At 40.6% G+C, this 14,545-nt stretch overlaps 1 protein-coding gene across 4 annotated transcripts in view; it reads right to left on the bottom strand.

Annotated features, from left to right (window-relative positions):
- The window catches only part of RALBP1 (ralA binding protein 1), a 46,252-nt gene that overhangs the window by 20,288 nt on the left and 11,419 nt on the right, over positions 1-14,545 (bottom strand). For 2 of the 4 annotated variants that reach the window (XM_006033998.3, XM_025215970.1), the window contains exons 2-3: positions 5,903-5,972; positions 3,829-4,125 (exon numbers count right to left, since the gene is read on the bottom strand). In XM_006033998.3, the coding sequence (XP_006034060.1) occupies positions 3,829-4,072 (244 nt within the window). In that variant the 5' untranslated portion in view covers positions 4,073-4,125; positions 5,903-5,972. Of the gene's footprint in view, positions 1-3,828; positions 4,126-5,902; positions 5,973-7,193; positions 7,289-14,545 lie in introns of all 4 variants that reach the window. The other 2 variants (XM_025215968.1, XM_006034000.3) reach the window with 2 other exon arrangements.

Here is a 14,545-nt window from a genome sequence, read left to right as displayed (position 1 = left end):
GGGCAGGTACAGGATGGTGCTGAGCAGCCCCTTGCTCACCCCGTGGCTAGCACCCTGCACTGTAGCTGCTTGCAGCCTGCGTGGGGCTGCCTGTGTCTGCTCCAGACAGCCCCGCGTGGGCTGCGAGTGCCTGCAACGTGGGGCGTCAGCCATGGGGCAGGTAAGGGGCCACTTTTCCCAATGCTCAGCACCAGCTTCTTCCCTGCTGGCGAGCAGGGGTTCAGGGCTGTGTGCTGCCCCCACCTGTACTGCAGGGCTAGGGGGCACTGGGTATGAGCAGGTGGGGAGCCAGTAGGAGCATGGGGCCCGCACCGGTGGGGCCCAGATCAGGCTGGCAGGAGCGCGGGGTCCCAGCCAGCAGGGGCTCTATGGAGCCGGGCCAGCTCCCCCCTCCCTGCTGGTGCAGCCCAGCTCAGTTCCACGGACCCCTGCCAGCCTGCACCCTGCTTTTGGCCCCACCGGTGCTGGCCCTGGGACACTGGTCCTAGGACATTGGGACGCTGGTCCCAAGATGGTGACCAGGGGGTGGGGCACCTGTCAAGGGGTGGAGCTACCCATGTGGCCCTTGACAGCCTGCCAAAACTGGGTAAGCGGCCCTCCGCTCAAAATAATTTTCCGCCTAGTTAATAATCTTCCATTGGTATGAGCCAAAAAAATCTTTATCAGTGCACCTCTATTTTAAATAAAGTAAGGTTGAATTTAAAAGGGTCAGATATATCTCTGAAGTAGGTACTAGATGCAACAGTTTTAAATAATCTACATGCTCAACAGCCTTACTGTAGCTCTTTGGAGCATTCTGCTTGCCTCCAATCAACACATTTAAAAAGCATAGGCTCTTTTAAACAAACAGCAAGAGGTGGGATGAAAAATAAGCACGCTAGTTTTTGTGCGATTCTGACATATAAATTCAGCTTCCATTCGTCAGAGGTTCTACCATCAATTTACAAAGGTCCCTTAAGTATCAAGAAGAGACAGAGATACATGCATAATTACCTTCTGTAAATAGCTTTCTAATTTTTTCTTCTTTGGAAAATTAGCAAAGGATTTGTCTATTAGCAGGCATTTTGGTGTTCAACTTACAAGTAGATCAAGTATGTCATTTAATATGCAAAGCACATCAAAGTGCAAGTTCACGTTCGGGCTACTGCTGTCTGCTGGGTGTAGGAAGCACCAGAAACTGAAGTGCTTTACTTCATTTTCTTTTCATTTTAAAGGACTGTACTGATTTTGGAAAAGTAGAGATCAATGTACAGCATGCATCAGAAAAAGAAATGTGGAAAAGTAGAATTTCAGATCTCCTCACTAAGAGATAAACATCAAGGTAAGAGAATACCAAGAAACGTATATCTCAGAAATCCTAAAGCTGGATACAGAGCTATTCCCTAAAAGCACTACCTCAAGACTAGCAAGATCAATAGAAATCAAATATTGTTAAATAATAGCATCTGTTTGGTTACTGATGGCTTCATTACAATTCCAGATAAACAAGCATCCACCTCACATAAAACACTGCGATATCCATCTTTGTTGGCACTTTGCAGAGAAATCAAGGATTGCATCAGGAGGGGGACAGAATTACCCTTTCATTGCTTCCCAACCTGAATTGAGGATGGTAATAGAAATGCTTTTATATTGTGGCCAGTGGTGCAGATTGAAGGTACATTCCCAAAGTTGTCTACTTTGAGCTGGGGCTGGAGGTCTACCTGTAGATATAAGGGAATAAGAGCGAGTGGGCCTGCTCCGCCTACTTGCTGACCAGCAACCAAAGTGTTGCACAGCCCTAATAGATTACTACAGAGATAAAAATCTCCCACACTAATGTACAGAAAAACATAGCAACAGTTGAGTAGAAACAATGACCATTTTGCAAATAACTGCTTCATCTAAAAGTCTACTCTCGAGTCCAATCAGTCAGGATAACTGCCCCTTCCTTTCTTCCTACAACAACAGCTTTTCTAAAAGAGTTTGTAATACTATTTGGCTAATTAGCAAGCAAAGACTGTTGGCACAATGTTGCTGTACATAAAAGGTTCTGCTGACACTATCATTAATATACCGACGTTGTAAGCCAAACAAACATTTGCTCTATCTTGAATTTTATGTACAAAGCCTGAAAACAGCATCCTTCCTTTCCTTCATTCAGTGTCAAGCATTGAACACATTACTTGAATGTGCTACAGTTACACAATGTTCCTATCCAGGAAAGAGGAGGAAGACAAAGCTTTTTGAAACATTTGTTCTGATAGAAACTATTTGTTTAAATCTTAGTTTTTATGACACCTAGCTAGCTTGTGTACCGCCTTGTATGTGGGCTGAGGGGCTATAAGGATAGAGAGTAGACAGGAAACTGGGGAAAGCTGAATAAAAATAATAAATGGTATAGCAAAAATTAAGGCTGGAAAATAACATTAAAATTTGCAAAGAATACTGTAAAGCAAGGCTGAAAAGGGAGCTATTATAGTCCATGGTATTATATCATTTTAAAGAGACCTTGTGCATACACTTAAGTAAAACACCTGCTCTGAGGCATTTTGCTGTTTGAATCCAAAAAGTCATATAATTTAAAATGTAATTTTACAGGGATAACAGTTGGGGTGTAACTAAAAATACTTACAACATCACATATAATTCACCCTACCATGCACAGCTTTTGAGCAGTACACAGCTTACTAACAGAAAGAATGTGGAATGCTGGATAACTTTACCTCTCAAGTGCAAAGGTTTAGTTGGTTCTGCCTAAATTTGCCTCACACCTTTAAAGCTACTCTGAAATCACAAAAAATGCTTTAAATCTTTCATAGAGTAGTTTGTAATATCTCATAAAAAAGAACAATTAAGGCAAATGTGCACAGCATCAGATTTTTCTTTGCTACACTGCTGTGTCACTGCAGTGTCCCTTCCACTTTCCTTTAAACTAGATTACCATGAGGCATATCTGTAAGGAAGGATATTATAAAAAGAATAAAAATAGGCATTTAAGAAAAGCTGAACATGCTTCAAGCTGTGTCCATGTTTTCTGTTTTCAATATGCAGCATGCATTGGTATACACAAGGTTTAACTATATCAACAAAGAAGTCCTGTTGAAGCTGGAGTTCTTAGCACCTATGGAAGCAGTTAGATTTTCTTTGGGGGGGGAAGGGGAGGGTTTAAGTGAAAACTGAAGTTCTGGGGAATGATTCTGTGGTAAGTAATGGATTTTGTAATCAAAGAACCACTTTCTTTCATTTTTTATATGTCCCTTTTTAAAAGATTCTGATCTCGAGATCTGCTTGTACACTTCGGGTATTATTAATTATTAATAAGACACTGTAGGAATATACTACTAAGTCACAATACATGATTAGATTAAGTAACCATAAGAAAATATATATATGTACCTGTTCTTCAGTTTACCGTCCTCAGCCCATGTAGAAAGTCTCCACTTTTAGATTCAAATTGGTTTCTATAATTTTGAAAGATCCTCTCCTGCTCAATTAAACATAGTTGAAACCAAAGCATGTTGTTTTAGATGGCATGCTGCTATTATGTCAAAGAGCCTTTATTTGGCATTACACTTTGGGAACTCCCCACTCAGAGCAGGGGGAGATAACGGGATGAAAAGAGCATCATGCCAGACAACTGATTCAGCACCCACTTAGACTTTGGATAAACCTTTACATTAGCCATTTGGAACAAACATACTGCACTTGCATTTAAAAAACAAAAGCAAAGCAGAAAGCTTTTTATTTAAAAAAAAAAAAAAAAAAAGGCTGAAAACTTAGGTAGTATCTTCCAGGAAGTTTCTCTTAAATATAGAAGAAACGCACATATGGCGGGCATCTACTCACTTCTTTTCTCCTTTTTCTTAAATTTTCCTTTTTTCTTGCCATGCTCTTTCTCATCATCAGACACTATATCGGGAGGCTCATGGAGGCTGTCATGAGGTGGTGAAGGCTCACCAGTTCGGTACAATCCAGGAAATTTTGTTGGGCTGATTTCTTCAGAGCTTGGGGTACGAGCAAGACCTCCACTATGCTCTACCCTGCGGTGTTCACTGGGGCTGCTGGTAGGAGGCAGGAAGCACTCAGTCATTCTGGTTCTCTGACAGCAAAGTGGTACAATCTTCTGTTACCTGTCCATCACACCTATAACAGAAAACATACTGAGTTCATCCGTTCTTTTGTCATTTATCTTTTCTATATACAAGCAAGAAACTGCCTATCCCATTCCAGTAAGAAGAGATCCCTGAGGCTTCTCATCACCAGCTCATGATGGTGCAAAGGGAGGCAGTGGGAAGAATGAGGGAGGGGAAATTAGATCTAATGCAAAGCAACCATAACTTCACTAACAAAAAGAGATGATGGAGACTACAGAGACCTAACAGAGCCCAAAACGTGAATGTTGTGCCTTTTAAGGGTGTACTGCCAAGACAGCCATGAAGTCAACTCCTGCTTCCTTCAGAGGCTCCTTAATTAAAACTCCTCCCAGCCCAAGAGACTCTAAAAGGGCAGATGCAGAAACTCTACCTACCCTAAGCAAGAGTAAATTAGTCTGAAGGACTTTATCTCTTGCCTGCATTAGTTGCAGTGAGTTTGGCCTCCTGAATCTAAACAGTTATCTTAAAATATGACCCTTCCTTTTAAACTGGAGAAAGAGTTTAATTGGAAGGGGAATGGGAGGGAGAGGGAATCCTGCTTTTTCTGTCCAGTATTGGAAGACAAAATTCCTCCACTCCCACATCCATTGATGCATATGACAAAGGCCCAGAGAACAGAATTACAGGTTTACAGTGAGATGTGAGCGCAGAACTGTCAATCCCACTTGAAGAGGACAAAAGTTATGACAAGGGTGCTTCTAAACACAACATCACTGGTTTGGCTTCTTTGTAACCCCTTGCTCCCAGAGCTCCTGCTATTAAGCAGTGATATAGTACACAATACAGTGAAAAATCACTGCTTCCACTTTAAGTAAACAATCCCAGTTAAAAGTACACAAACCCTCATTTGGGGAAGCAAAACATACACACTGGCTGGGATGAAAAAAACCCTATTAATATACTTGATCTTTTATATACATTAAACTGCATACACTTCTTTCTTTACCAGCATGAAAATCTGCTTTCCTGTCTTAATAGTATTCTCTCTCACAACTGCTTCATTTTTTCTTGTGTCTCATTTGTTCCACTATTTCTATATGCATTATGGTTATGAATCAGTTTTTTTTTCATTTAGGCTATTTTGTTATAACTGAGCTAATTTGTTTCTTACATAAAAACAAGTAAATGCTGTGCTCTAACAACATATGCTCTGTAACAAAAATACTTAGAAGTTTTGCAAGTTTAAAACTTGTTCCCATCCAAGACCAAAACAATCCATAACACCACAGCTGTTATTAAAGATGATACAGTCTTGCACTTCCATTACATCTTTCAGTTGAGCATATCAAAGTGCTCTACAAAAGCTAGAAAATTAAACATCTTAACTCCCCTGATTAAGTAAATGACAGAGAAGAGTCCTTTCACACATCAATTAAATGTAGCTATTTAACGTGGAATACAGAAGCTGTTTAACAGTGGAGTTTAAAATTACACAGCAGTTTAGGGAAGGGCATTAAGTATGCACTGCAGCTATGTACAACTTAAACAGTAGTGGTAAAATATAATGATCTTAACTGAATTTTGGCAACAGCACCTGGATTCACACCCTAACTCTTGGAAAAAAGAAAAAAAGGACACGTTTTGCTTACAAAGGAGAGGACATGAGCTTTACATCTTAGTCAAAAGATGGCATTTCCCACAGTACACTCTCCTGAATACCCTGCTGAAGAACTGATTCTGCAATAATTTCTATAACTCACTTACTGCTACATCCTCCTCTAGTCAGATATTTATTGAATGCTTCCCTCTTAACTTGAAAAACTCACCAGGATCAGAGTATAGGCCAGTATAGCAGCAGGAATCCTGGAAATATGCTGAAGACCTCCATTTCACAAACTATAAAACACACAAAAAACCTTTTTTTTCATATAATACTTGTAAAAACTATGCTAAAAGATTATTATTAAGGTTTCAAATTAAGCAATCAAAAGATATGAAATGCTTGGGCAACCTTAATTTGGCACCGTTGTTCTGATGAACTATGATACAGCGCGTAATTACATGATCACATTTTTTTCCCATGTGACCTGTAATCTTTCCAGTGAACAGGAGGGGCTCAACTTAGAGATTAATCATGGTTGCAGCGTAAAGATACCCATTGTTTGCCAGATTCTGTTCTACCTGCGGCAGAAGTTGGAGGAGGGTCTGGAGTGAATGAGGCGGAGACTGACAGAAAAGAAAGAATATGCTCACAGTTAAAGGTGTTCAGTGCTATTTAGAGAATTTGATTCTATCCCTCCCTTCACCAAACAGTTCCTAAAACTGATACTACTAAAGTCACTTTCATTAATTGCATTTCTGTCATTTCCTGGGTCCTCAGTATCAGAACGGCAGAAGTGCATAGTCAGAAGTGCAAATTCAGGCATAGGCCTCTCAATTCTGATGCCCCAAATAAACAGGTATTTTTTTACCATAATCTGTCTTTGTTCTTTACCTGCAGAATGGGGACAATAATGCCCCTTTCACTAGTGAAATGGTGTAGTGAAAAAGTAATTTCTGTTTGTGAAGTGTTCAAATACTGTAGGAATAAGCAACGTAGCAAAGCCCAACAGCCAATCAAACCCAGGATTTGAACAAGGATTAGAACCACACACCAAGCAATGATGAGAAAAAGAAAATATTGAGCAACCATATGTGAGTATATAATTAAAGAGATTATGATAATGTATATATAAAAAAGGAGAAGCTTTCAAAAGTCACTTCTTTACTTTTGGGTGTTGGACTTTGCAGCCTAACTTTTTAAAAATAGTTTGTGTGTAATTTCCAAGTTTTCTTTAAAAACAAAAACACAACAAAAAGATAAAAACCCAACAATAAATACAAATTCCATTAGGCTGTGATTATGTTCTCACTTTCATGATTTATCAGCAGGGTTAGAATCTTTAAATCCCCTAATGTGGACCTCTGACACTTGGACTAACAAAGTAAATGATAGCAATTGTAAATTGTCATCTTCATCTAGATCATCTAGATCAGTGATGGTCAACCTTTTTGGCAGGCATACAACAAGTTAAGTCCCACCCCATCTCCAAGTGCCATTCTGCTCCCTGCTCCTACCTATCTGACACATGCCAAACACAGCTGCTGGCTGTGCTACTTGTGGCACACATGCCATGGACGGGCTGGCCACCTCTGCTCCAGACAGCCCAGACCTAGATGGAGAACAGTACACTTCAATAATACGTTTTACAGATATTTGCTGACAACATAGGACCAGTAAGACCTGGAATCAAAGGTCCCATCCAGAGTTTTGGAGAACCTCTCTACTCGTCACTCATTTCTGCTCAGTGTCCCCTCCTCCTCTTTCCCCCCACATACAACTTGACCTCTTCTTCCCCTGCCCTTCCAGTTTCTTTCTTTCTCATTTCAAGCTCCTAGGCTTCAGTCCTGACCAGAGGTAGGCAAGTATTTAAGCTGGAGGGCCACTTAATGAGTTTTGGTGAATTGTTGAGAGCCACACACGCACACACACGCAAACATGTGCTCCCACCTTCCTTCCACTGAGCTTCACCATGCAACACATGTTCCCCCTCTACCACACTGTGCTCCACACTGCAGATACTGACACTTCCCCATTTGCCATTCTCCCCCACTCTACTCCATCACACTGTGCACATGGATACTTCTCCTCCCCCTTCCCACCCCTGGCTGTGCTGCACCATACTGTGTATGCTACGCTGCACTGCTCCACACCACACAGAGGTGCTCCCACTGCACAGTGCCTTGTGTATGGCTCCAGCCCCCACCCTGCCCCGCCACGGGATGGGGCAGGATGCAAAAGCTGGAGAAGGGTCAGGAAGCCTGGAGACTCTCCACAATGCGCCAGGTTGGGTGGAGGTGTTCTTTCAAGTGTTGAAGAGAAAGAAAATGTCTCCTTGTCCTCAGTGCAGACACCCAGATCTGAAAATCCTTGTTCAGCCCCATGGTGAAGCATGCCCTGCTTGGACTGGTAAAATCATCAAAGAAACTTCCCCCTAAAAAAACCCCAAAAAACCAAAACTGTAAGGCAGCTTTATTGAGCATGTGAAAAAAAATGCTACTTTTCAAAGACTTAAACTTGGTCAAATTAGTATATTTTGTTTTGTTTTAAATGGACAGCAAAAGACAGATCCCTAATGCCAAACACCTCCAGCAAATTTCTAGTTTCTGCTGAAAAATATGGAGCACTATAGCTTTTTGAAGACAAGGTCTTCAGATTTTTTTTTTATATGGAGTAAACAACATTTTCCCCTTTTACCCTGGCCTCATTCTTGGAAACAGTTGGATTTTTCCAATAAATATCAGCTGCAGGCAGACACCTGGGAAGTAACATTTTTGCCAAACTTTTACTGTTTGGGATAAGTTATAAGAAGCAGAAAATAGGGGCTGGGCTGGAAAGTGTCAGGCAAACTACCAGCTGCACACATTGTAATAAGGGGGATGAAAACTGACACTTTGGCCTGTAACACTTTCAGTCTGTGCTTCTCCAAACTATACCATAAACCCTTTCAGCACAAAAGACTCCATTATTTCAGTTTTCTGCTGAGCCTCTCTCCTGACCTTGTGCCTTGTGTCAGATTGCAACAACAGGACCAAACTGAAATAGGCAGCAGGGTGGATAAAAATCAACGATTTTTTTTTTTAATTAAAAAATAGGATTTTTAAATTTAAATCAGATGATTTTATTTAATCACATTTTTTATTTTTAAGATGATTTTAAAAATACACTTATATAAAGATAGTTTTAATTTAAGATATGTTAAAGCTCAAAGATATAATCCCTATTCCATGATGATAACTTCTAATTATATACTATTAGAGACAATATAGTCATATAATCTTTTTAGAAGTTTTATCAATAGGTCACAACAGTCCATGGAATATATTAGAGGCCCAATGTTATAGGGTTCCCAGAGGCTCCTCTATAGTTTAGTAAAGATTAAAGAAAACTAATCTACCCAATGGGATTCAGTACTCAGTCTCTAGAAGATGCCATTTACCATCTCTGTAATGGTTAGTTTTAGTTCTCAAACTGCGGATTTGTCTCTCCAGAGATCATAGGCAGACAAGGTTCTCTGGTTAGATGTGATATCTTTTATGAGACCAACTAAATAGTTGGAAAAATTGGTCTTTGCAAACTTTCGGGCACAAATGCCCTTCTTCAGGCATAGGGAGAGTTTATTGTCTCCAAAGATAACATCCTTGTTAACACCAGTATATGGAGATGAGAGATAACAGACCTGATTACCCACCCATCAGCCCTACTGTCTTCCTGAGAATTTGTGTACACACAGTCAAGCCCTTACCTTTCTCTAAAAGTACAAAGTTTCAAGAAGTTAAATGAACAGAGGATATCAAACAAGAATACACTTTTTATAGAAAACAATGCTTAAATCACTGACCAGTGATTCAAATCAAATCCACCCTGACAGGCAGTAGCATGTATGACTACTATTCTGTAGAACTGCTGTGCAGGGTGAGGTGTATTGCCACTTCTACTGCAGCAGCAATTATTAGGCCGGCCTACAACAAGGTCGGACTACATAAACACGGTTCCAAAACCCAAAGAATATATGGTTTCCTCAGAGTCTTGCAAATGTCAGTTGTTACTGGAAGATGAATTCCTAGATGTTGAGAAGTCTACGGTCAAGAGATGGAAACATAGGGGAGGACCAAGGCAGGCCCCCAATAACTATGGAGGAGCAAGTTTTATGAGTTACACAAAAGCAAACCCCAGAATACAGAATGGCCTGGACATATTAAGTAAATAAAGAACAGTGCCCTTGGAAAAAAATAACTCTAGTAATAAACATCAGTCAGAGCTGGATACAGAACCCGTATCTAACAAACAGACACTTATTAATACATTGATCACAAAAGTGTGATTTCTAAGATAAGAATTATTATTAAAATCTAATCTTTCCATAAATAAACTGACAGCTGTCAAATCTGACAACCGCTTAAGCAACGCCCCCCCCAACCCAGGATGTTATTAGTTTTAAATAATTTGACTGTAAACTGCATTAAGATTTAGCTGCTTTCTACAAAATACATCAAAATAATTCCCATCAGTCTTCTCTTAAAAGAAACATCACACAGTATATTGCCATAGCTCAAATATTATTCAAGTAGGTAAGGTTTTTTGCTGGTTTAATTACTTATAATCTAAACCAAGGGTATCAAACTCATTTGGCACCCCAGCTGCTGGTCTGCAGGTGGAAATGGCCCACAGATCAGGCCCACCTGCTAGATTCAGTGTGCAGGACAGATCCGGTGTGTGCAGCACATGGGGTGTGGGACGGGTTCAGATAACATGCTGTATACAGGGCTGGCCCCAGCCCAGGCCCACGTGCTGTGTGCAGTCTTGCACAGCACAGGGGCAGTTCAGGGAGTGTGCCGTATGTGGCAGCTGCGCCAGACTGGCCTTGTATGCTGGATCCAGCCCATGTGGCTGGACTGTGGGCTTGATCTGGACTGACCTCAGATCGAGGGTGCAGGGCCAGCATGGTGCTGGTGCCTCATGCAGTGCATGGCATGGACCAACCCCGTGTGCAGCAGCTCCAGTCCCCATGCCATGTATAGCCCATGCCAGAGAGGCTCCACACACCAGATGTAGACCACAGAGCCAGGGCTAGTACATGCTGCATGTGGCATGGATCTCAGTACCATAGGAAGCACTGCAAGTTGGATGATAGGGCTCTGTGGACTGGATCCAGCCCACGGGTTGCATCTTTGACACCTTGAACAAGGAATGAGTGTCAAAGCCAAGTTATAGTATTTGAAAAACAAGAATTCAGTTGTGCAATAAGTGCAGCCATGAGTAATCTAACAAGGTGAAATGACCATGAAAACAGAAACAAAAATGTTCAGGTGCTGACAGATGTGGAAAAAATCCCCCCAAAAACAGTGCTTTACTGGAAGAGGAATCACATCAGTTTGACCCGACTCACCTAGCATTTGTATAGCTTGTGCGGTTCAGTGGGACTTTTTGGTGCTTTTATCTGATAGCTGATTCAATCAGCTATTAGATAAGAGCGCCAAAAAGCCCTGCTGAAACGTGCAAGCTATACAGATGCTGGGGAACTGGATCAAACTGACATGATTCCTCCTCTGGGCATGTGCTGCACTTGGCATGGGGCTGAGCCAAGCTGAAAGTAAAGCGCTGTTTAATGGTTTTTTCTTTCTACATCTGTAAGCATCCACAATGTCAGCCTGGTCTGTTGAGGCACCTACATGTGCTAGATGTCTGCTTCAACACGTTAATTAGCGTGTGTCAGAGCAGACTCGATTAATCTAGTCTGCTAGAGTGTGCTAAGTAGCACACTGAAGCATCCTCTGCATCTTGAGTATTCAGCATCCCGGCACTTCAAAATGTCTGCAGGGGCACTTTAACTAAAGCTCATCAAATGAGCTTCAGTTAAAGCGCCCCTACTACCATTTTGAAGTGAAGGACGCTGAATACACATGATACTGTTGTACTTTCATTAGAATGGCTCTAGGAGCCACTCTAATTAAAGTGCCGTCCTCTGGAGCATGTGTAAAAAAACACCCTTTCAAATCTAAGTAACAATTCAAACAGTCCTCCTGGCTCTGTGTAAAGCATGGACGCACAAAAATGAAACAGAAGCCCTCTCTTGCACAGGTAGAGAGATTTAATTTTCTAGCTCTGTCTCTGCAAGTAAGTCCCACAAAGTAAGTTTCAAATTCAGAAGCAACATTTAATTTTAAATTTATGACAGTTAACTATTTAAATAGGTACCTAGTATGATTTTGCTGTCAGAATAAAGCTCATTCATCATTGTGCTAGGTTTTAAGTACACTCAAGGGCTATTTTTGAGAAGCTTATTTTTCAACCCTGATCACCTCTCTCAGTATGCAGGCCTGTATTTATACCCAGGCTTACTCTTCTTTATGCCACTTATGGAAAGTGCATCTTACACACAGGTAAAACAAGCCTAGATTCCACAAGTCAGCACAATGGCATAGATGAGCATCAAATCACACAGGTGACTCATAAACCCTGCACAACTACTAATTAAAACTCTTGTACAGACCCTCCTTGAAGATTCACAGGAGATAATAAAGGCTATATTAAATAACAGGGTTTATGTTATTCAACTATTCAACAGGTGATCTGATGGCCACCTACAAGTTTATCAGGGGTGACCACCAGTATCTGGGGGAACGTTTGTTCACCAGAGCGCCCCAAGGGATGACGAGGTCGAATGGTCACAAACTACTTCAAGATCGTTTCAGGCTGGACATAAGGAAGAACTTCTTTACTGTCCGAGCCCCCAAGGTCTGGAACAGCCTGCCACCGGAGGTGGTTCAAGTGCCTTCATTGAACACCTTCAAGATGAAACTGGATGCTTATCTTGCTGGGATCCTATGACCCCAGCTGACTTCCTGCCCTTTGGGCAGGGGGCTGGACTCCATGATCTTCCGAGGTCCCTTCCAGCCCTGATGTCTATGAAATCTATGAAACTAAAGAGTTCTCTAATGTCATTTCTTCTAAAGTTAAAATAACCAAAAACTTATTTTTTATTTAAAATGTGTTTTGCAAAATGATTATCTGTACAACTTCAGCAGATGATCAAATGAATTAACATGCCTTCCTTCAAAAGAATAAAACCTGCTTTACAAATGTTACATAAGCATACCACGTTTAACAAAACCATATTAAAATGACACCATTCTGTCTGCAAAGTCAAGCACTCAAATTTAGGAAATGCTGGAATTAAGGTTTTTAAGCAATCCTAATTCAACTGTCTTGTGCATATGTGTAATGATACAGTCTTTAATTACATGATCATGCATTCTGTTTTGTTCATGGGACCCTCCCCCCCAATTCAGTGCACAACTAACTCAGTATTTGGGTTTTGAACTTAATTTTGCAAGCAGAAAACTGTTATAAGGTTAACTAAGACTAGGGTAACAGAATGAAAGGTATGAAGTTGTTGTTGTTCTTCCTATTAAAGAAAATCAGTTTCTGTCCTTTTGTTTTCTGACCTATCGTGTTCAATGCATACACATAGCTGAAAGAGCACCAAACTGCACACAACTCTTAAGATACCTTGTGCCAGATCTGGTGTCTGCATACAACTTGTTTTATTTCTACTGGGGAGCTTTTGATATTTTTTTTCTGAACCGAATTGAACATTCAGCTAATTTAATTTTCTTGTTTTTACTAAAGTGACTAAAATGGTTTGAAAGCAAATGAAGCTTTAAATATAGAGATCAGTGTGTGAACCTGAGATTGTTACATACAGTACAATAATCAAGAGGCCTAAATAAGTTGCATTTATTCACTTAAACCAGCTAAAAAGTTTTAAGAAAATGAGACTAGCTCACTGATTATTAACAGGAAGACATTTTGCCCAATAGCAAGATGAAGCTGCTTTAGATTTATCATCGCTCAGAATCATGGGCCCTTTCTAGGACTTTTTCAGAAATTGTGGATCATGTAAAAGGTGTACACCTCTGGTGATGGTGTTATGGTACTTGGCTAGGTAAAGACAAATATGGGAATTATTGTCAGATGTTCTTATTGTATTCTACTCTCCTCCCTTTTTCTGTAGGATGTTTTAGGTATAAATACTTCAGACCAAGTCACTTTCAGGCATTTGGCAAATATGCAGCAACAAATTACTGTTGCTGTCAAGAGCTGTAGTAGCAAAGTGTGGACATGAGGTCGAACTTAGAAAAGTATAATTTCCAGAATGAAAATATGACTTTTTATTGTATGTTATAAAACATAAATGTTACCTTCTAGTAGTCCAGGTGTGGCAGGTATCTTAACCTATAGTTAATTTTGTGTCACCCTGTCCTTAGTTATTTATAATTTTTATCAAACTAACTATTTGAGCTGAAGTTCCATTAAAAAACACCCTCCCCTCAACACCCCCCACCCCCCAAAACAAAACAAAACAAAACAAAACAAAACAAAACAAAACAAAACAAAAACCTTAAGCAGGCACCAGACACAAAAAATTTCAATCAAAACAGTTCAACATTTTCAGAGAACAAAGCGTGGGGAAAATACGTTAGTTTGACTATTTAAAACAAACACACAAAACCTTTAATTTTAAAGTGGGAAATCACTGTATTTTCTTGCATATAACATGTCACCAAATAAGACACGCCTTGTTTTTGGAAGGCAGAATGTAGAAAAAAAGATTTTTCCAGAGTGAAGGCCCACTGTGTGACATAGTGCAAGTCCTCCTGGAAATATAAGTGTTCAGGAAGCATGGCATCAGGAACTTCTTTGTGTGGCAGACTGTCTCCTGCAATGCCTCACTTCCTAGACACTCTATGTTTCTAGGAGGACTTCCTCTATGTCATGCAAGGTTAGGTCTTAGACCAGGGGTGCTCAGTCCCTAGCAGAGGCATGTTATCTGGCCTGCAAGGCTCCCCACGTCTGAAAATTTATT

Source organism: Alligator sinensis, unplaced genomic scaffold (genome assembly GCF_000455745.1).
Source record: "Alligator sinensis unplaced genomic scaffold, ASM45574v1 scaffold1201_1, whole genome shotgun sequence".
Classification (NCBI taxonomy): Eukaryota; Metazoa; Chordata; order Crocodylia; family Alligatoridae; genus Alligator; species Alligator sinensis.
The sequence above is the reverse complement of the archived record's forward strand: the minus strand, read 5'-3'. Positions and strand labels throughout refer to the sequence as shown.